The 23,659-nt window shown below is 37.5% G+C and overlaps 2 protein-coding genes across 2 annotated transcripts; both read right to left on the minus strand.

The window, feature by feature from the left end:
- Positions 1-4,813: 4,813 nt before the first annotated feature.
- On the minus strand, positions 4,814-9,965 carry LOC130748053 (F-box protein SKIP23-like). Its single transcript, XM_057601140.1, has 3 exons — positions 8,462-9,965; positions 5,358-5,536; positions 4,814-5,155 (listed from the first exon to the last, which is right to left on the minus strand). Exon 1 carries the CDS (start codon positions 9,785-9,787, stop codon positions 8,477-8,479), a length of 1,311 nt encoding a protein of 436 aa, XP_057457123.1. The 5' UTR covers positions 9,788-9,965; the 3' UTR covers positions 4,814-5,155; positions 5,358-5,536; positions 8,462-8,476.
- Positions 9,966-11,500: 1,535 nt separating this feature from the next.
- LOC130748271 (F-box protein SKIP23-like) lies at positions 11,501-15,002 on the minus strand. Its single transcript, XM_057601454.1, has 2 exons — positions 13,654-15,002; positions 11,501-12,082 (listed from the first exon to the last, which is right to left on the minus strand). Exon 1 carries the CDS (start codon positions 14,935-14,937, stop codon positions 13,669-13,671), a length of 1,269 nt encoding a protein of 422 aa, XP_057457437.1. The 5' UTR covers positions 14,938-15,002; the 3' UTR covers positions 11,501-12,082; positions 13,654-13,668.
- Between the last annotated feature and the right edge of the window lie 8,657 nt (positions 15,003-23,659).

Consider the following 23,659-nt stretch of genomic DNA (forward strand, 5'->3'; position numbering starts at 1 on the left):
AATCTTGAGCACTAGCCACCATCCCTGACCAACCGCCGTCGTATCGGAGCTGATCTGCTAACCTTGGGGAATTCGTAGGAAAGGGTTATTTGAATGGTGGTCTGTTTGTTTTAAACACTACTGATATAAATAATACCGCTTTTAGTTCCATTTAATTTGATGGTGCTATTGAGAAGCACTTATGTATCTATGATAAAGCGCTTTTGAGGCACACTTGATGTTTTTGTTGAGATACATTGTCATTTAATTTGATGGTCTTATTGAGAAGCACTTATGTATCCGTAATAAAGTGCTTTTGAGACATACTTGATATTTTTGTTGAGATGCATTGACATTTAGTTTAGTGGTGTTATTGAGAAGCACTTATGTATCTATCATAAAGTATTTTTGAGGCGCACTTGATGTTTTTGAAAGAGATAAATAACTAATTTTGGTGGTGCTTTTGAGACGCACTTGATGTATTTAAAGAGATACATGGTGATTTTGGATGTACTATGTATTGAGAAACACCTTTTTTTTTATAAGCAGAGAAACACCTGATATATCAATGCGAGAAGGTGCTTTTGAGATGCACTTATATACTTTAAAATAAATTATTAAATAAGTTTAGTCACTGTTGTAAAAGTGTTATTTGAGATGCACCAAATGCTTACGAAACACATTTTATATTTATGTGAATAAATATATGAGTGAGATCGTAATTCGTCATTTATGAAAGATTTAAGAAATCTTTCTAACATCACATTTATCCCAAGGTTCTAAGAACGACTTTAATCTATATCTTTATCGCGGAGTCGATCTCTACATTTTAAAATTAATGTGTGTTGTGGATATGAAAGTCCAATTAGTTAAAAAAAATCACTTTTTGGATAAAAATGGTTAACTAACACTACGTGTTAATTCAATTTGGTGTACATTAACAGTTAAGCACAAAAAATTAACTTTCTTTTTTTCCAAACACTTGCTTGCCATTAATTGGGGATTGAAAGACTAAATCGCATTCAAGTGTTTTTATTCCTTCATAATCTTTTTCAGTTACTCAATTGATTTTTTTTATGGTATTTAAGCTATTTCTATAGGTTTCAGATCATTTGGTCTTTTACGCCGTAACAGTTGAATGTCTTTTTTATTGTTACTAAAAAGTTAAATGCTCCTTATTGATGCATTGTCGTTAGAATCAAAAGGAGATACAGCATTTTGGAGAAAAATAAAATAAAAGGAGCTTTTGGTGTTTGAACCGGCAGATATGAGGTCCATTTGTGTATAAGTAAATAAATATGAAGTCTTCCACCCTTTTCTATTATGAGTATTGTTGTAGAGATTCTATCACGTTTAGATTCTGAGTGCAGAGTACCTTACATGCGACTATGTTAACTTGAGGAGCAAACCCGACATTGAATTCATCTAGATTCTGAGTACAATCAGATTTATGCATTTTATTATAGGCTTAATTGCAACTTTAGTCCCTGACGTTTATCAAAACCACGATTTTAGTCCCTCATCTAATTTAATTACAAGAATAGTCCCTCACGTTCCCTCCTCTTTGCAACATTAGTCCTTCCGTCTAATTGTTAACGGAGAAGGCTTATGTGGCAACGCACGTGCCTCTCATGTGACCAAGAAAAATGATTTAATTGCAATTTTGGTCCCTGACTTATACACATTATGTAGTTTTGGTCCTTAAAGTTGAAAAATTGCATTCAAATTTATATAAAAACAAAAAAAAAACAGAAAATGATAAGTATTCATATTCTTCAAATTTAATTACATATTTAGTAAATCATAATCAGGCATCATTTATAAATTTTAATTTTAAATAATTAAAAACATATGTATAGATTTGTTTATACTTTATAGAATAATAAAAATATATTTAATCAATACATTTAACTTAATATAAAAGATATCGGAAAAAAATATGGAGGATTATATATAAATACTTTCAATTTTAATTAAATTGGATAGAAAGAGAAAAAATTATGATTGTTATCAAAACATTACTGAATAAGAATTTAAATAAGTATTTTATAAAATCATAATCAGGCATAGTAAAATAAATTTTAATTTGAATAGAATTTTTGAAGAAGATGAATAGTTATCATTTTCTATTTCTTTATTGTTTTTTTATTAATTTGTATGCAATTTTTGAACTTTAAGGTCCAAAACTACACAATGTGTATAAGTAGGGCCTAAAAGTGCAGTTAAATCATTTTTCTTGGTCACATGAGAGGCATGTGCGTTGCCACATAAGCCTTCTCTGTTAAAAATTGGACGGAAGGACTAACGTTGCAAACAAGAGGGAACGTGAGGGACTATTCTTGTAATTAAATTAGGTGAGGGACTAAAATCGTAGTTTTAGTAAACGTCAGGGACTAAAGTTGCAATTAAGCCTTTATTATATATAGATGTCTATTTGCTACACCTACGTATAGTATAGGCCATGTGAGACCTGGAGTACTCTCCCATGACATGAAATTTTTTGAAATATCAAATTCGAATTTACAGTACATTGATACTTTCTTATAATATATTTGAAGTCAAGAAACAAACATAAAACATAAAGGTCCTCAATGAACTCAACCCAAATTCTATCATAATGCTCCAAAGAAGGAAACAGGTTTTAAGTCCAATAGTTTGGTGACAGCAGACACACGAGTGGGAGTGGCATTATGGAAACTGGAAAGGATTTTAGGCAGTGCTCTAAACAAGAAGCCAAGCTTTAACTAACTTAGATACATAGTATCATGTAAAACTACACAAATTCATTGGTAAATCAACAAGTACAAGTTTGTGAATATGCATGTGTTATTTTTTTAGCAGCAACCTAAGCTTTTTGTCTCAAACCAATCATTCTATCTCCAAATGTATATGTGAACACTTGTGCTCATCTACTCGTGATAAAAAAACACTTACCATGTTGTTGATGCATCATTTTTTGAGAATAGATTTCAAGAGTGCTCCCAAGGACACTTTCCTATATACCAGATGTTAAGTTCTAGATTGCAGTTTTGAATAAAACCAGACTAGTTAATTAGTACTTAGTGGTTACAAAAGTTAGTTAGGGAGTCAGACATGATAGGGTATGCATAATAGCATGGAGAGTTTAAGGGGTCTGTCTTAAGAATTGGAAAGGAATTTAGGGTCTCTTGAATACCTGGAAATTGGTAGCTATACTTCAACTTCTTATTCACTCGCCATGTATAGACTAGTACAAGCATGGAGTAAGGAAAGTTTCTGCCAATAATACACATTTTATTTCTATATTCTTAGAGTTTTGTCAATTGGTATCAGAAATTACCAACAAAATTTGAAGCATGGCTAGAATCTTTCACTAGTGATCAAAATAACAAATCTCAACATCTCAAGAAAATGATTTACATAGACCGAGTTATGAGTAAGCTATATTGCCGGCCCAAGTGTAGTCTACTAAAGTTCAGGCTGATGAACCTTGTATGTACATCAGAATCTGAATTCTGAGCTTAGCAATCAATATGCAGCAGCAATCTGATCTATCTTCATAAAATGTAGTTAGGAAAGTGAGGCAAATTGGTCTTTCAATAACTACCAACACGCAAATCCGAAGCTGAAGCAGAGAAGCAGCAGTAATTCCCCAAGAACAAAACCCGGTTTCCCAAACTCGTCATCTCCACCCACATCTTCTCCTTCTCGTCAAGCCTATACACGTAGAACCACCCCAGCACTTCCTTATCCTCATCCTCATCCGCAGTGACACTATATGCTTTTCCACTAACAACAGCACGCCCTCGCTTGAGCGGGGATGAATGGGGATGCGGAAGAGCGGCGCTAGGTGGAACAGACGGATCGGAAGCGGAGGAGGTAGAGCGGACTGTTGTTGAGGCGTTCAGATATCGATCAGATGGAGGAGCTCCTTCGGCAGTTGAGACCAGTCGACTGCCATTGATGGATTAGGTTCTTGTGTATCAACTATCAAGTGTGAGTAATCTCACACGTTGGAAAATAATGATAATAATAAGTTTGAGTGGTTTATAAATGTAAGGACACGTATGTAAGTTTAATGTGATGATCCTCGATTTATCCTCTTGCCACCCAACATAGGTGGGAGAATGATGAGCAAGTCGCACTTGCTCAGTGAAAAGGAGATTCAATTTAACACTCTTCCCACCCAAACATTTAAAACCTCATATTCGCTCTCACTCTCACTCTCCACTTCACTTTCACTCTCTTTAACTCCGTCTACGTACTCTCTTACTTCTTACGGGCTGTTTGGTTTGGAGGGAGGAAAGAAAAAGGATTGGACAGAAAAGAAAACAAAAAAATCAAGAAAATTTCTTCTTTCAAACTCAAGAAATTTTGAATGACCACATTTTCTTTATTCGATGTTGTAATTTCTACCTTTGAATTTAGGTTTTAGTCACTCTTAGTCTCGGGGAGTCAAATATGTGCATTTATGAAAATTGAGGATGTATTTCAAAGTAAAACAATTGATAAACCAAAATCAATAATTCAGAATTTTATAAAGACCAAAAACATGTTTACCAAAAAATTAAAACTTTCATCTAGGATAAAAAGTATTTAGCTAAAAAAATTAAACGCTTTTATTTTTTATTGTGGCCACCCTCAACTAGAAAGTCTGCCTCCGCCACAGACTTAGACTCTCATCACCATTTTTTTATTTATTATGAGAATTATTTATTTAATTTTAAATTAAAGTGACTTTTTATTTACGAAATATATTTTTATAGATGAATGAAATTTAATTAACTTAGACAAGCAAGAAATTAAAATAAAGAGCATTGCTTACTAATAATCCAAAAGAAAATAAAAACAAAGATTGACGACCAATCCATGACAGCAAATTAAATCAGAAACAACATAATAATGTGTCTATTAGTACTCCAAACCTAGGCAGCAGTTTGAATACTACATGAAGAAGAGGAAAAATTAATGAAATTCAATATTAATTCCTAGCTATAGCTATATGGCTATCTCAGCACCATTAATGCGATTGTTGTTGTTGTTTCTACGAAAATATTCCTCCCTCACCATGTGAACAAACGAGAGGGTAGCCAACCAAAGGAGGCCCGAATGAAAGGATAACACAACACCACCTAATAGGCCCGAATCAATTGTTGGAAACAACAACAATATCCATGCAGACAACAAAGTTGATAACCTAACATAAAAAATAAAAAATAAAGTATTAATCATTTAATTGGAAATACCAGCAGGACAAATCAAACTTTAATTTTATAGATATTTCAATAAGAAGTATTAATTTGGTGTATTGTGCCAAGGCTTCCGAAAGGGAAGCCTAGATATAGATAGATACTTGGAAAATTATATAATCATAAAAAAAATAAGATATTAATACTTACACGGTAGAGAAAACCACGCCCAATCCCATTGTGTCAAAAAGCAAAACCTTTAGCGGAACTGACATTCCATTGTAAGGGTAAAACCAAGAAAGAAATCCAACCACACTTGAAGCAAGAAGAAAAGCTACACAAAGATATATCAGTGTAGCTGATGTTGAATCATATACCGTTTTAGAGTCCTGTAAATTGTTAAAAAAATTAAGTACAATACATTAAGAATTTGAGGAGTTATATCAATTTATGGGGTTGATTGTTTACCATCGTGTAAAGAGCTACAAGTCCGAATATGAAAGACAATGCACTAAGAATATAAACAATCTCGGCCATTTTTTTTATGCTGAGAGCCATAGTCAAGTGGCTGCGATCAAAGAGGAACTGGAAATTTTTATTGTTTGATTTGTTATCAACATCACAAAACTCTATTTATTTATAGGCTTACAGACAGTAGCTTTATTTACAGGCAGAATATTGAATAAAACAATACCAATATTTTTTTGATAATTTCAATACCAATATTTTAAAATTAGGGGAAATAATATATAGATATTTAGATTAGATAAATTTTTAATGCATTATTTTACAATCATTATAATCTCAAATTTTAGTGCAATTTTGACAGTCAAAAAAACAATGAAAGATATAATTATTTGGTTTAAATCAAAGCACTACTGGAATCAATTATAAAAAATCATAATATTTAGTATAGATGATTGATATCTTGTTTGATTTTATATATTTTATATCCCGTAGTACATTCTAATTAAATTTAAATATATAATATAATATGATCGGAGCCCTAAACAATGAAAAAGCTTTGCTAATCCTCACAGATTTCTCACAGAAATTTAAGTTCGAAAAAAATCCTCAAAAGTTCTATGGGAAAAAATAATTCATAAACCTCAATGAAGAAGATTAGAAATCCATCTGTTTTGGGGGATACTTATAAGATAAAGGGGTATTGGAGGATGGAAGGATAAAGTAGGCCATAATGGGGATGGAGGGAAATGTTTGAGCTAGTTTTAATGGTGGGAACCCAGCACAGCAAACCAATATTTGGAAGGGATTCAGATTTCAGAACTGTGATAAACCTTAGGTTGAAGCAAACAGTGACAGTGGAGGAATTCAGCGGATTCAAGCTATATGTACGTGGATCACCTTAGAGGTATAGATCAAGAATATCTTAATGCTATTTTCTTAAATCCAATGCTATAGTCACATGAGCCCAAGTTCAGAAAAATCTACATTAGGAAAAATAGAGGCAGAACCGGGAAGAATATTGAGTTGGCAGTGAGAGAAGAAACAAGGAGGGTGGTTACTGATATGTGGATTGCGGTTAACTCAAACATGAAAGTTAACTTATAAACTCAGAGCAATCTACGATTCTAGATATGAAAATTAAGCCAATTCAGCATACAAATCTCAATATCTCAAGAAAATGACTTACATAGATCGAGAGTTGAGTAAGATATCTTGCTAAAAGTTCAGGCTGATGAACCTTGATTGTACATCAGAATCTGAATTCTGAGCTCAGCAATCAAAATGAAGCAGCAGTCTGATCTATCTTCATAAAATGTGCAGTAGGCAGTAGCTAAGCAAGTGAGGCAAATTGGTCTTTAAACCACTACCAAGGATCTTAGCTTTTATTTTCAGTGTGATTGTGAAGGATCTTAGCTTTTATTGATATCACACTAAGCACTCATGCATGTTGCTTTTATTGATTTTACACTAAAGCACCTATGCACTCATGAAGGATCTTAGCTTTTATTGATATCACACAAAGCACTCATGCATGTTGCTTTTATTGGTTTTAGGTTACTGAGGCCATATTATTCATCAAGGTTGGTGCTTCTATCTGATCCAGCATTAGATGCATAAGCCATTATAGAAATAGCGTTGTACTCTAATGCTAGATTATCCTGGAGACATAAGACAGCAACTTAGAGAAGTCACCCCAAGTTCCCAACTCCTGGCAGTTTCTCTCCGTTAATTTGGAAAAAAAAATGAAAGTAAGAAAGAAAATGTAGGTGGGGGAAGTCAGGCCAGTATAGTGTCATTGCAACATCCCAACAAGTCCCTAAACAGCACATTTTGGTCTACAATCTTTCACTTGGGGCAATATGGAGAAAACGAAAAAACAGCAAAGCCCTGTACTTGCAGTTGACCCATATGACCAGACACTAATGAACAAATGGTAAAAAACAGCAGCAAGTTCCAAGAGGGCATAACATACCCAGCATCCAGAAAACACATTATTCTATGAGTATGAAAATTCTATTTAGAACACCAGCAAAATGCAGAAAATGTACATTATAGCATATAGAAATGTCAAATTATTTCCAGTATCACTAAGATCACTACAAAGGGTAGCCAAATACAATTAGTACAGAAAATGTACATTATAGCATATAGAAATGTCAAATTATTTCCAGTATCGCTAAGATCACTACAAAGGGTAGCCAAATACAATTAGAAAACTGACAGCAAAGAAGAAGTTAACAGTTTGTGGAGGAAGAATCTTTGCTTCCATTTTCTATCAATAATCCATGCAAATCTTTTTATGATCTATTTCTCCTGAAGCTACACCAGAAACTTCTAAGGGGATACAAATTCAACAACCAACAGCCTTGATGGCAGGAAGTACTATTATTTCCATCTTAAGGTTTAGGCCAAAATCAAATTTAAGTACATAGCTTGTTCTTATTCAAGATAAATCAACCACATTGCACTTGGAAAGAAAGCAATGTGAATCTGATTGCACAGTGTTTTAATCAATGAAACAAGCCCAAGACCAGTAGTCTATCAACGCAGTAAATCTAATGCTTATAAGTAGTCATCACTCATCATAGATGCAATTTGGACAACCCTATCAGAGAGGTTAGACAGAGTTGTTATTACCTAAAGGACTCACAGTGACAGTAAGACTATTTCCACTTTTCCCTATAAATACTTCTTATGATCCAAAGTGATTGATAGTATGAAACTAAGCAAATGTACAAATCAACAATGAAGTAACATCAACCATTATGTTGAACTAAAACAGTGCTAAGCAGTAAATGGAGATATTTGCATAACAAATCACATAAGAAAGTTTCAATGTAACATACATAGTATCCTGTCTGTCAATGGCAATGCGACCATATCCAGTCCGGGCATGGCCAGAACAACCTCGAATAATCGGGATGATTAGACAGCGGCGAAATCCGACCAACATCCAAAGGAAAAACACCTATTGCACATTCCAGAGCAAGATCTTTAAAGACCACACAGTTCCCCTTGCAAACGCGTAAATCCGAAGCTGAAGCAGAGAATGCACATTCACCCCCCAAGAACAAAACCCGGTCCCCTAAACTCGTCACCTCCACCCACCTCTTCTCCTTCTGGTCAAGCCTATAAACATCAAAACTCACAGCTCTCTCCCACCCAACCCTGTAAACCCCTTCACCATTGTCGTCGTCGCCATCGTTCTCCTCATCATCAGCAGCCTCTCCACCACCACAAAACCAATTAGAGGACATGTGTTTATCCACCAGCAACAACTCTCCCTCGCTCTCCACCAAGAATTTCTTATCCCCGCCGAACACCGGCTCGGCGACAACAACCAGATCCAGAGCCGAATCCAATCCAACCACAACGGTTCGCCCGGTGCCATCCACCGCGAAGTGCCGGCCGTTGAAGACGCAGACATCATCATACGGCGTGGGCATGTCAGGGATGATCCTCCAGCTCTCGTCGCCGCTGCGGAATAAGGCGAGCTTGCCGGAGATGTGAATCGTGAGCAAGACGAAAACCTCTTGCTTACCCTGATAGGTGGTAGCCGCAACTACCTTCTCCATGTAGAGAGAGTCGTGGCCGGAGGGAGAAGGAGGAGAGTGGTGAAGGTTGAACTCGTTCCCGATGTGTAAGACGGAGAGGTTGTAGAAATCGAGCACGCGCATGGCGTAGATGGGGAAGTGTGGACCACGAAAGAGAGGGTGCCAGAGTCGGGTTCGGGTTCGGTCACCGTCACATAGGTCTTCGCCGATTTTGACCAACCATGGGGTTTGGGTTTGGTGGTGCGGTGGTGGTGGTGGGGTGATGAGGACGACGGTGCGTTTGGTGAGGGAGAAGGAGGAAGCGTCGTGGTGATCGTGATCGGAGAGGGGTGGGAAATTGAAGGGGAAATGGTGGATGGGGATGAAGGAGGATGCGGAAGAGTGGCGCCAGGTGGAGCAGACGGATCGAAAGCGGAGGAGGTAGAGTGGGCTGTTGAGGCGTTGTGAGATTAGATGGAGGAGCTCCGCCGGGAGTTGAGACCAGTCTGGTGGCGCCGCCATGGATGGATTGGTTGTGTGGTGGTGGTGGTTTTTTCTTTTGAAGGAGAAGAATAAAGCCGGAAGAAGGAGAGCAAGGAAGGAGACGAAGAATGACTGAAAATGTACAACATACTCCATTCACGCCACTGATTTATTTTTTCATAATTGAAAGTCTGATTATGAATATAGTCTAATTTTTTTCGCAATTGAAAGTCTGATTATGAATATGTAAAAAATTCGATTGTATTTGAGATGTGCTGTGGTGGCGGATTTCTTAGCCAAGCTGGGAGCGTCGACTACTTCTGTTTGCTTGCTCTTGTGGATGGCGTGACTGATTTGTTGAGAGCCGACCTCATAGGCACTTTGTTCATGAGGGTCTAACCTGATTTTCAATTTTTTTTTCTTTCTTTGCTTTTGTATAAAAAAATGCAATTAACTAAACTAAGTAGCTTTCTTAAGGGACTTGAAGTAGTTGGTTGGTTTGGTTCTTATATAAGGAAAAGAGAGAGTAGATAGCCAGAGAGCTTGGGGAGACAGAGTGAGATTGTGTAATCCTCTTGTAGAAGCTTTTATGTTTTCTCCCTTTACAAGATTGAGTTTTTAAGAGTTAGGTTCATGTTTATCAATGAAATAAATCAGTTGTTTTTGAAATTCGTATTCACCTAGGACAGATGTGATACACAATGTTGCAACAATGTGTAGCACAACAAAACACAATCAGAGTATCAAAAATAAACAAACAGTTAAAACACAAGGAGTTGTTAACCCAGTTCGGTGAACATCACCTACGTCTGGAGGATACCAATCCAGGAGTCAATTCACTATCAAATAATAGTTCTCAGGTCACATAAAAGTCCCTCCTATACCTAAGTACTCCCCCTTAGTATAGAGCCTCTTATATGTTCACCACTATTACACAAGTGAATCAAGCTTAGCCCTTCTCCTCTAAGCTATGAGAAAACTTTCTCTAACTCCTAACAATCACTGCCACAGTGATCAAGACATGTTTATCAAAAACAGTTTGATGAGATTACAACTCAACTAAAACAAATTCAACTCAGTACTTTGATGAACTAAAGCACTAAGTTGGTACAACACTCACAACAGGACTCAAATAATAAACCCTAAGATCAGTATATCACGCTCAGAATCCCTATTTTGCTAGGGTTTATAAACTCCTTTATATAGACGTTCACGTGAGGCTTGGATCTTCAATGGGCCGAACGTCATAGAGTCCACAACAGCACTTCTGGAAAGAATCTTCATGGAATCAAATCTTACCAGGATAAAATAACAGAACCAAGTAAAACAGAATTTGAGATAGACTTGGTCCACACGCTATCAATCTTGTTACTTCAGCCAAGATTAAAACAAACACGCCTTCAGAAGATAAAACGCACAACATAGGATAAAAACTTCTGAATCACCATACAGTTAGCAACCTCACAACAAGCTTGACTTTAACGACTGAACAAGCAACATATGTAATTCCACCATGTTGCTCCAGATGTTAGTCCATATGGTTGCACATCATGGTTTGAGCAAAATGCAGCCAATCAAAAGAACTACAGTTTTCAAATATTTTTTGGGTGAAGTCTTTAGTATACTAGAATCTCCACACTGGAAAATCATTTAGTACACATAGTTCTTTGATATCGAAGCAAAAATCTTTCAAAGAAGCTCTTCTTGAAGTAGTTCATCTACACACTGGAAAATCATTTAGTACACATAGATCTTCGATATCGAAGCAGAAATCCTTCAAAGAAGCTCTTCTTGAAGCATTTCAGAAGCGGAAGAGGACGTTGACCCTCTTCAATGAGAAAATACGAAGCACAAAGAAAGAAGACAAAATAAAGATTAAGAAAGTATTCAATAAAAGAACAAATAGATATTGTTTAGTGTTTTCAAGAAGAATATACAGAATGATTACAAATAGATATTATACTTTCCTAAGAAGAATATACAGAATTATTATTAAGAACTCCAAATGTAGGACAGAATTAAGAATCATTAGTGGAAGATTTTTAGTTGACTCATTCAAACTAAACTAATCTACTCTAAGCATCATCCAAAGGCACATGCTTAATTTCTCAACACTCCTCCCTTGCCTTGGAGGTTGGAATCTCAAAGCTTAAAATCTAGTTTTGAGACTTTCAGTCTGGCAACGCAGCAACTTGATTTATCCTTCTCTTTGCATCTCCTTAAGAAGAACTTGATCTTAAAATGCTTAGTGTTGCCATGAAAAACAAGATTGTTTGAAATTGATATTGCAGCTTGACTGTCAATAAAAATTGTTCACTTTGCTCCATGTGTAAAACAAAATATTTTTCTTGGCCAAATGGCTTGACTCACAGTTGTAGCTGGCTACATATTCTGCCTCAGCTGTACTTCGAGCCACTACATCTTGCTTCTTTGAACACCATGAAAACAAACCTGAGCCAAGGCGTAAACAGTAACTTGTTGTACTTTTCAAGTGATCAACTAAACCACCCCAATCTATGTCAGAAAATTCATGAAACAGAAAATTCTGAAAATGAGTGTACTAATGCCAGTCTACAGTCCCCTTAACATATCTTAGAATCCGTTTGGCAGCTTGGAAATGAAATTCACTAGCACAATGCATAAATATTGACAGCATACTTACTAAAACATGATGTGTGTCTAGTTGCAGTGAGATACATTAGAGTTAGACAACTAATTAGGCTTCTGAATTGGTGCTCATCTACCTTATCAGCCCTGTCATCTTTGCTAAATTTTTTTCCTTTGGGATCATTGGAGTTGTAGTGCTTTTGCAATCCTCCATGCAAAACTTTTTAAGTATTTCCCTAGCATACCTTCTTTGGCATATGAAGATTGCACAATGATCTTGCTTTACCTCCAAACACAAAATTAGCAATAGTGTTGTACTCTTAAGCCAGATTATGCAGGATACATAATACAGAAACTAAGAGAAATTACCGCAAGTTCCAAACCCCTGGCAGTTTCTCTCCGTAATTTTGAGAATAAAAAAATGAATCAGAGAAAGAAAGAAAATGTAGGTGGGAAGTCAGCCCAGTGTAGTGCCACAGCCTCAAAACAGCACATTTTGGTATGCAATCGTTCACTTGGGGCAAAATGGAGGAAAAGAAAACAGCAATATTAATATAAAAAGCTCTGTTCTCGTAGTTGTACCCATATGACTAGACAGTAATGAACAAATGGCAAACAACAGCAAGTTCCAAGAGTGCATAAAATAGCCAGCATCCAGAAAACGCATTGTTCTATGAGTATGAAAATTCTATTTAACACACCAGCAAAATAGAGAAAATCTGAATTATAGCATATATAGAAATGTCAAATTATTTCCAGTATAGTATCACTTAGATTACTACAAAGGGTAGCCAAATACAATTAGAAAAATGACAGCAAAGAAGAAGATGATCAATAGTTTGTGGAGGAAGAACCTTTGATTCCATTTTTTATTAATAATCCATGAAAATCCTTTTATGATCTATTTCTCCTGAAGGTACTGCAGAAGTGTCTAAGGTGACGGGAATACGAATTCAAGTATTGGGAGACAACCCTTAAGGGTTAGGCCAAAAATCAAATTGAAGTACATAGCTTATTCTTATTCAAGATAAATCAACCACATTGAACTTGGAAAGATAGCAATGTGAAGCTGATTGCAGTGTTTTAATCAATAAAACAAGCCCAAAGTAGTCTATATACACATTAAATCTTATGCTTATAAGTAGTCATAAACGCAATTTGTTCACCCCCTATTCAAGAGGTTAGACAGAGTTGTTATTACTTTCACGACTCACAGTGACAATAAGACTATTTCCACTTTTTTTTCCTATAAATACTTTTTATGATCCAAAGGGATAGATAGTATGAAACTAAGCAAATGCGTATATCCACAATGAAGTAATATCAACCCTAATGTTGAACTAAAATAGTACTAAGCAGTATATTGAGATATTTGCAAAAAAAAATCACAATAGAAAGCTGTTAAGGTAACATACATTCTATCTTGTCTGTCAATGGCAATGCAACCCGATACACTCCTCACGTGGCAAGAACAACCTGGAGTAATCGGGATGATTAGACAGAGGGGAAACCCGACCGACATCCAAAGGAAAAACACCTATCTCGCATTCAAGTGCATCATCCTTGAAGACCACACAGTTCCCCCTACCAACACACAAATCCGAAGCCGAAGCAGAGAAGCAGCAGTAATCCCCCAAGAACAAAACCCGGTCCCCTAAACTCGTCACCTCCACCCACCTCTTCTCCTTCTCATCAAGCTTAAACACGTCGAATTTCGCGGCTCTCTCCCACCCAACCCTATAAACCCCGCCACCACCATCATCATCATCATCATTTTCCTCATCCTCCTCCGCGTCTCCACCACAATTAGAGGACATATGTTTGTCCACCAGCAACAGCTCTCCCTCACTCTCCACCAAGAACTTCCTATCCCCGCCAAACACCGCCTCAGCAACTACCTCCAATTCAAAATCTGACCGCACCCTGACCGTCCTACCGGTGCCATCCACCGCGAAATGCCGGCCATTGAAGACGCAAACATCATCATAGGGCGTGGGCATGTCTGGAATAATCCTCCAGCACTCGTCGCCGCTGCGAAACAGCGCCAGCTTACCGGATATGTGAATCGTGAGCAACACGGAAACCCCATGCTTCCCCTGAACCGCCACTACCTTTTCCATGTAGAGGGAGCCGTTGGGAGGGGATTGGCGAAGGTCGAACTCGTTCCCGATTGGTAAAGCAGAGAGGTTGTACAAATCGAGCACACGCTTTTCATGGATTGCGAAGTGTGGGTTCCGATAGAGTGGGTGCCAGAGGCGGTTCCGGCCATATAGGTCTTGGCCGATTTTGACCAACCATGGGGTTAGGGTTTGGTGGTGCGGTGGTGGTGGGGTGATGAGGACGACGGTGCGTTTGGTTAGGGAGAAGGTGAAGGCGTCGTGATCAGGGAGCGTTGAGAAATCGAAGGGGTAATGGTGGAGGGGGATGACAGGGGGTGCGGAAGAGCGCCAGATGGAACAGACGGATCGGAAGCGGAGGAGGTGGAGTGGAGTGTCGATGCGTTCTGAGATTAGACGGAGGAGCTCCGCCGGGAGTTGAGACCAGTCTGGTGTCGCCGCCGTGGATGGATTGGGTGTGTGGTGGTGGTGGTGGTGGTTGTTTTTTCTTTTGAAGTTGAAAAATAAAGCCGGGAGAGGGAGAGCAAGGAAGGAGAAGAAGAATGACTGAACATATAGGAATATGATAGATAAATACTCCATTGATTCACACTCGTGAGGTGGAAGATGGAGGAGGAAGGAAGGGTTAGGTTTTTTTTTAAGTTATTGATTAGGATTTTCTAAATAAGTTATCGCCGCTATTTATTGAGTTGTTTTATTGACTTTTTAAAATATGTAATCACTATTAATTTACTTCACCTTTTAATATGACTCACTCACTTTAGGCCCAGTTTGGTGATTATAATGTGTTGTTAATTGTGTCAGTAGAATAAGATAATGCAATTCTGTCTTTTATCATATTGTTCGTCATGGTAAGGTTTCGTTTGCTACGTCGTATTATGCATACTAGTATAAGCTTATACGATATATTTTATGAATTGATATATTGTTTGGTACTAACATTGTATTGTACGAGATTTCAAGAAAAAACATTGTATTATATAGGGGTGCCTACTAGGGTGGGCAACTTTGTTTTTTGGTCCACCGGTGGACCAAGCTTTAACACTGTTGGATTTATATTCTTTATTTGAATGGCTAGGATTTGATGGATGATAAAAGGGTAAAAGTGTAAACAGACCCATCTTCTCCCTTCTCATTAGTTCTTCATCGTTCAAAATCTCTACCTCAATCTGATAGCACCCAAGCACTGAGCTACGTGCAGGACTTCGAATCAGAGACACCATTGCTGAAATGGTTATGGTATATTTACAAGACATGGCGAAAAATCAAATCTATGATTAACAGTTTCAAAATCTCTAATTCTCAATCCCAAATCAATAATTGTCTCCTTCGTTTGTTCATTCTTTCTGCTACTCACAATTATCATCTCTTACTTTCTTCATTTTTTTTTCTTTTTAACGCTTTTTTTCTCTTAGTATTTCAATCCCAAATCGATAACAAGGCCCAATAACAATCCTAATGCTCTAATTCCTAATTCCAAATCTCTAATTTTCTTCTCAAACCTTATCATCTTCATCTTCTTCATACGAATTTCAGAAAAAATGAAAAGTTAACAACCTGCTTCAAATCAAAAACGGGAAAAAACCATTATCGTTCCAGATCCAAAACCAGATCGAAGATCCGAAACCAGATCCCGATCTGCTTCGTTCTCTCTCGCAGCCATATCGAAGGGATGAAGAAGAAACCCAGATCGAAGAGAAGAGGAAGCAAGCCAGATCGAACCCGCGCATCTCGCGCCGACCGATGCTCAGCATGGTCTCCGGACGAACAAACGCGTCGAAGAACATCACGGCACGTGCAACTGAAAACGCAAAAGCTCCGTTGCCGGAACCAGCGCTGGCGGAAGCTCGAATCAGAAATGAAGGTGAAGAGCTCGATCTGGACGCACAGGGAGTAGGTCGTCGGAGGGTGCAAGGATGCGAGTTGAGGATAAGAGACCACCGTCAGAGAGATGGGCGACACCGTGCCGTCATTCGCGCCGCCATTGTGACCTCGCCACCACCACCTCCGACAAATGAAGTGATGATGTGGGTCGAGAGAGAAGGAGTTCTTGCTGGATGTGGGTTATTTACATGATTTTCCTGGGGTTATGTATTAGATTTGTTGAATTGTTGGGGTGGTGGGGGTTGTTGTGGATGTGCGTTGTAGTTGCTCGGTGGTGGGGTTGTCTTTTTCTGGGTTTGGGAAGAATGTAGAAGATGGTTGTAGGAATGAGTGAGAGGGTAGGAGGGAGAAAATGATTTGGGGGAAAAGTAAAATAAAAAGAGAGAGAAAAACCAAATTTGCCCTTTGGTCCACCGGTAGACCAAAAAACAAAGTTACCCACCCTAGTGGACACCTTAGACCAAGTGCAATGGATGTTGAAATTTTTTGTTGAGAGTTGTTTAGATGGTGCAATGGTTGTTGAAGGATGTTGAGAGTGATGTGGAGGAGAGAGGGAGGGGAGAAATGTTGAGGATTGTCAACAATGTTGAGGGAGCTACGGTGTGCCACGTGGCGCGAGGCTAGTGGCCACCGTTAGGCGCGTGCATTACACGCGCAGACAAAGCGCGTGACGCGCCTTGTCTCAGGAGAGAGAAACTGCTTTTTTCTCCTACCTTGCCACGTGTCTGACTCTGGTTGGTGGCTCCGGATTTCGTTTTCCCTTATCTTTTGAACTCAATTATTTCATCAAAAAAAAAATTTCTGGAAAATTTTTTTATACAAATAGAGACTTGGTTCGTTTGATTTGGACACAGAAAAAAAAACCAAGTTTTTTCACTCTCTTATTATCTCTCTCACCATCTTACTATCTTTCTATTAGCTTTTGTTTTGAAATGGATCACAACAATCACCATTTCAACACCCAGAATTCATCTAACTACCCATATAACAACCAAAATCCTAACAATTATATAGATCCAAATCATTTTCCCAACCAACGTCATCAAAATCCCAACAATTATCAAGATCCAAATCAATATTGGTCTAACCAACGTCCTCAGCATCCCAACAATTATGAAGATCCAAATCAATTTTCCTACCCACGTCCTCAAAATCGCAACAATTATGAAGATCCAAATCAATTTTCCTACCCACGTCCTCAAAATCCCAACAATTATCAAGATTCAAATCAATTTTCCTACCCATGTCCTCAAAATCCCAACAATTTTGCACCAAATTCCAACCAGTCATCCTTTCATCCCTCTATGAGATATCCATCTCAAACACCCTCGTCTAGTGGTCATATGCCAATGGTGAATGAAAATTTTCCAAGTGTTGATGCACCTGAATTTCCCGAATTTTCAACACAAATGACTCTTGGTGGCATGACAGCTGCTAATCAATTCACTCCAAATCAAGAGGATACAACTCCTAAGAGCAAGAAAACCCAGTCACCAGCATGGAACACTGCACAAAATTTGGTGCTAATTAGTGGGTGGATTAACTGTGGAATAAGTAGTGTTGTAGGGAAAAACCAGAGAGGAGAAACATTTTGGAGAGATATTGCTGAGTATTGTAATGAGCATTGCTCATTCGATCCTCCGCGTGATGGAAATGCATGCCGAAACCGCTGGAATTATATGAACAAAATACTGGGTAAATGGATTGGCGCTTATGATGCCGCTAAGCGTCAGCAAGCAAGCGGTTGGTCGGATAATGATGTTTTGGCAAAAGCGCGGGAATTATTCGCCTGTGGGAAGAATGTTCAATTTACTTTGATGGAAGAATGGATACAACTCCGTGATCTGCCACGTTTTTGTAGTCAAGTAGGAGGAAATAGTGGCTCAGCAAGTAGTGGATCTAAGAGATCTCACGATAGTGATGCATGTGGCTCAACCTCTATAGGATCAATTCCTCGTCCAATCGGTAGGGAGGCAGCTAAAAGAAAGAATAAAAATAAAAGTAGAGAAGCTCCCTTGGAGGAGGACAAAGGTTGGGGTTGGGATAAATACGAAAATTTCAAGGAGAAAGAGCTTGTACGATTGGAGAAGATAGCATCGGTGCAAGAAGAGACTAACCAATTGATGAAAACCAATTTGTATCTAAGGCTAACTTCCGAAGAGAACCTCGATGACCATAAGAAAGAGTTGTTGAAGAAGTTGTCCCAAGAGCTATTTGGGAATTAATTTCAATCGAGTATTTGTCTGTATTCGGTCAAATTTGTCAGTGGTGTCAAGTCTGTAGTGTTTGCTTTAATAACTTATCAGTGGTGTCAAGTCTGTAGTGTTTGCTTTAATAATTTGTCAGTGGTGTCAAGTCTGTAGTGTTTGCTTTAATAATTTGTCAGTGGTGTCAAGTATGTAGTGTTTGGCTTTAATGTATGGGTTATTGTGTTTGAATATGTTCCACTCAATTCGAATCTTGTCATTTTCCGATTATTAACTCTAGTTGATAACTTATTTCGAATCCGCCAGTGGTGTCAAGTCTGTAGTGTTTGCTTTAATAATTTGTCAGTGGTGTCAAGTCTGTAGTGCTTGGCTTTAATGTATGGGTTATTGTGTTTGAATATGTTCCACTCAATTCGAATCTTGTCCTTTTCCGATTATTAACTCTAGTTGATAACTTATTTCGAATCTGCCAGTGACCACCATTCAATGTACTTATATATATGGATTCATAGATCCATTGATGTACCCATATCCGAAATCTCTTCCAGTCTACTTCGAATTCTTGTGAAAATCACAACAACCAATATCCCAAATCTCTTCCAATTTCAAAACAAATGGATCCTTTTGAAATTCCAGTTCAAAATCCTTTTGATATGGCAACATACCTTCAAAATTCTGAACTTGAAGAAGCTTTTATACTCAACCAAGTTAGGGAGCGTCGAAACAAAATATTGGAAGATAGGGCACCTCGTAGCAGAAAATATGTCAGTAGAGATCATGCAGCGGCAAACCGAAGGCTAATTGAGGACTACTTTGCCAATGAGCCTACATATGACGATGCAATGTTTCGTCATCGGTATCGGATGCAAAAACATGTTTTCCTTCGAATCGTTGCGGACCTTTCAAGTAGTGATAACTACTTCACCCAGCGAGTTGATGCAGCCTATAAAGAAGGAATATCACCCTTGGCAAAATGTACCACAACAATGCAAATGTTAGCATATGGTGTGGCAGCAGATGCAGTCGATGAGTACATCAAAATCGGAGGTACTACAGCACTGGAGTGTTTAAGTAGATTCTGTAAAGGAATCATACGATTGTATGAGCACGAGTACCTTAGAGCACCAACCGAAGATGACCTGCAAAAAATACTACATGTTAGTGAAATGCGGGGGTTCCCAGGCATGATCGGGAGTATTGACTGCATGCACTGGGAATGGAAAAATTGTCCTAAAGCATGGGAAGGTCAATTTACTATAGGGGATAAGGGAACCACAACGGTTATTCTTGAAGTAGTTGCATCTCATGATCTATGGATCTGGCATGCCTTTTTTGGATGTCCGGGAACGTTGAACGACATAAACGTTCTAGATCGGTCACCAGTGTTTGATGACGTGGAACAGGGAAAGGCTCCAAATGTGAATTTCTTTGTGAATCAACGTCCCTATAATATGGCATACTATCTAGCTGATGGTATCTACCCTTCTTATCCAACTTTCGTCAAATCGATTAGACTTCCTCAAAGTGAACCCGATAAGTTGTTTGCACAAGTTCAGGAGGGATGTCGGAAGGACATCGAACGTGCATTTGGAGTGCTTCAAGCTCGTTTTAAAATCATCCGTGAACCAGCTCGTTTGTGGGACATAGCTGATTTGGGTATCATTATGAGGTCATGCATCATATTACATAATATGATTGTTGAGGATGAACGAGATTCATATGCTCAACGTTGGACCGATTTTGAGCAATCTGGGGAAGGTGGATCTAGTACACCGCAACCATACTCGACCGAGGTGTTACCCGCTTTTGCAAATCATGTGCGTGCTAGATCCGAGTTGCGTGATTCGAACGTTCATCACGAACTGCAAGCAGATCTAGTGAAGCACATATGGACAAAGTTTGCAAATGCTTCTTGATGGAAAATGATTTGTATCGTACTAATTACGTTATTTGTGTGTTGTGTGCTTAGTTTGTTGTCTTGCATTTTAAGTTAAGAAAATAAAATAAATTATTGTGTGCTTAGTTTGTCGTCTTCCATTTTTAAGTTAAGGAAATAAAATAAATTATTGTCTATATTAAAAAAAAAATTGTGAAGTGTTTATTGTTTAATTTAATTTAAAACAATAATTGTAATTTTATGTAAATAATAAAAATAAAAATATAAAATTAAATAAAAATATGAAATAAAAAGTGGTGGGGTAGGGTGAGTGGTGGGGTAGGATGTTGAGAGAGAAAACCATTGGAGTGGGTAATTGTTGAGGGTGTGTTGAATTGGAGAGAGAAGATGATGTGGAGTGTTGGGAAGAGAAAAAGTGGGGTTGAGAAGGGGTAAACAAAACATTTTTTCAACAACCATTGCTCATGGTCTTATATAGGCTTATTAACTAATTCACTCTAATACATTAAAATGATGAATTATTTTGATGTATAAGTTTATACAATACAATGTGAGCACCAAATAATGGATGAGCTCATAATATATTGGCTATGTTTGGCACGTTTAGCTGATAAGCTAGCTGAAAGCTGAAAAGCTAGCTGATAGCTGAAAAGCTAGCTGAAAGCTGAAAGCTGATAAGCTAGCTGATAGCTGAAAAGCTACGTAATTTGAACAAAAGTGTTTGGTAAAACTAGTTGTTGAACAAGCTGAAATTGTAAAATGACATAAAAGGACATACTTGTATAATTTTTTTATATTTAACATTAATTTATTTTCACATTAATACCTATATGATATTAATATTAAAATTATTATAAATTTTTTAATTTCACTCAAATTATTTATCATCTTAAAAATATAATATTAATTTTTACTTATTTACTTTTCTATATTTTTATTAAATTAAATAGAATAAAATAAATAATTTGTAATTTGTAATATAAAATTATTTATTTTATTCTGAAGTAGTAATTATTTCTATGCGGGAACGATGTACATATGAGACAAGTGTGATAACTGATAAATAAATAAAATTTTTTTTTGGTACATCGGAAAATGAGTAGGTAAATAGGTTTAGTAGAAAACATATAAGACTAAAGGTGAAATTTTGATAAAATAGTAAGGATAAAAATGAGAATATATTTAATAAGCTATAAGCTTTAAGCTTTAAGCTACCTGAGATAGCTTATAGCTTAAAACTTTAAGCTATTGAAATAAGCTCCTTCACCAAACATTTTTATAGAGCTTTAAAGCTAGTCAAATAAGCTTTAAGCTAGTCAAATAAGCTATAAGCTAGCTGAAATGGCATGCCAAACATAGCCATTGTATAAGTTTATACTATCATGCCTAATACGGTGTACCAAACGAGCCTTACAATTCAGACCAAACAATTCAGGCTTACAATTGAGACCAAACAATTCAGGCTAGGGTTTTAAAAGGTAAGATCACACCTTAAAAATTTGCTCACATCAGACCAAACACAAAACTGAGGTAATGAAAAAGTCCAAACCCAGCCAACTCAGTCTATTTTCATCATTATTCGTGACACACCATTTGAAATCAACAAACAAAATATGCCAGTTTTGCCCAGTATATCATTGATAGGAATAAGGTAATGAAAACAATAGAAGTAGGACAGTTAGGTGCTGGAACATAATGGGCTAACAAAGTCATCAAAGTTTCAATATAGTAACATAATGGGCTAACAATAGAAGTAGGACAGTTAGGTGCTGGAACATAATGGGCTCACAAAGTCATCAAAGTTTCAATATACTAACACAGTATAGTATCATGAGACACCTAGCTCAAATTCTAAACAGAAATGTCCTCAAGTTTTCAATGCGCTCAACCTAAATTCTATCATAATATTTTAAGTGCAATAGTTTCGTGACAACTCACAGCTTAGACTGCGAGTGGCATTAAGGAAAGGGTTTTTGGCAGTGCTCAAAACAGAGACTAAGCTTGTGAGTTATTGGACCCTAGTTTTATAACCAATCATCAATCATCTGTTTTTCTTTCTGGTATACAGGTCAAAAATCATCTAGTGTAAAGAAGCCAAGCATTAACTGACATACATACATAGTATCATGTAAAACTACATAAATTCACGAGTAAATCTAAAAGTACAAGTTTTGACAATGTGTGTGCTGCTTATTTAGCAATAACCTAAGCCTTTGGTCTCACTCCAGTTATGATATCTCCAAATGTATCTGTGCTCAACACATGCGCAGTGCGCTCATGTGTTTGTGACAAAATTTGAGATACAGTTACCATGTTGTTTGATACTTCATTTGTTGATAGGCCTCAGCTGCCAAGTATAGAATTCAAGAGTGTTAAGTAAATGCCAAATGTTGGTTCTGGATTGCAATGTTAAGTAACCCCAGATCAGTAGGTAGCTAGAACAGTTAGAAAGTGAAAGATGATAGGATATAGATAATTGGAAAGGAAATTGGTTGCTGTATTTCAACTTCTTATTCACTGTTAGTACAACCATGGAGTAAAGAAAATTTCTGCCAATAATACACCTTTTTCTTTCTATATTCTGAGCAAGTTCTATCAACATGTATGGCAAACCCCAATAAAAATTGAAGCCAGGCTAGAATCTTCACAGTAAAGTTCAAATCATGCAGTAGGTAGATCCAGGCAGAACAGGTTCAAGCTGCAAGGGAAAAGGTGATGCAAGAATCACAGAGAGAACTTCAATAAACTCACCTTGAAGATTTAAAACCTTTAGGAGAACATCAAGTGTACCATATGCACAGGCCCGCAAAGTTGAGCACCCTCCAGGTGAAAAGGGAGGAGGAAGTGAGTCTTTTAGAGGGAATCAAAGTGATCACTTTAAGGATCAATGGAGAAGATTAGAAATCCCTCTGTTTGGGGGGATGATGCCTACAAGTGATGGTGGCCGCTTTGAGCAGGTTCCAATGGTGGGAACCCAGTACAGTAAACCAATCTCTTCCAAGGGAATCAGAATTCAGAATTGTGATTACCAAGATTCAGGAGGTTTCAACCCTTTATGATGTAGAACCCTTAAGTTGGAGCAAAAAGTGACCGTCACAACAAACGAACTCAGGGGATTCGAGGTATAGATTCATAATATCTTAAGGGTATTTTCATGAATGGATTGATCAAAGAAATCAAAGTGGAATTTAAACTACACCTGACAATCACACTATCAAAGCTAATAAATAATGTCCACATGGTCCACGAGAAGAATCAAGCACTGGACAGGGGAAGATTATCTTCATTTAGCCAATGTGAGACAGCTAGTCAAGGG

This window comes from Lotus japonicus, chromosome 3 (assembly GCF_012489685.1).
Source record: "Lotus japonicus ecotype B-129 chromosome 3, LjGifu_v1.2".
NCBI classification, from domain to species: Eukaryota; Viridiplantae; Streptophyta; class Magnoliopsida; order Fabales; family Fabaceae; genus Lotus; species Lotus japonicus.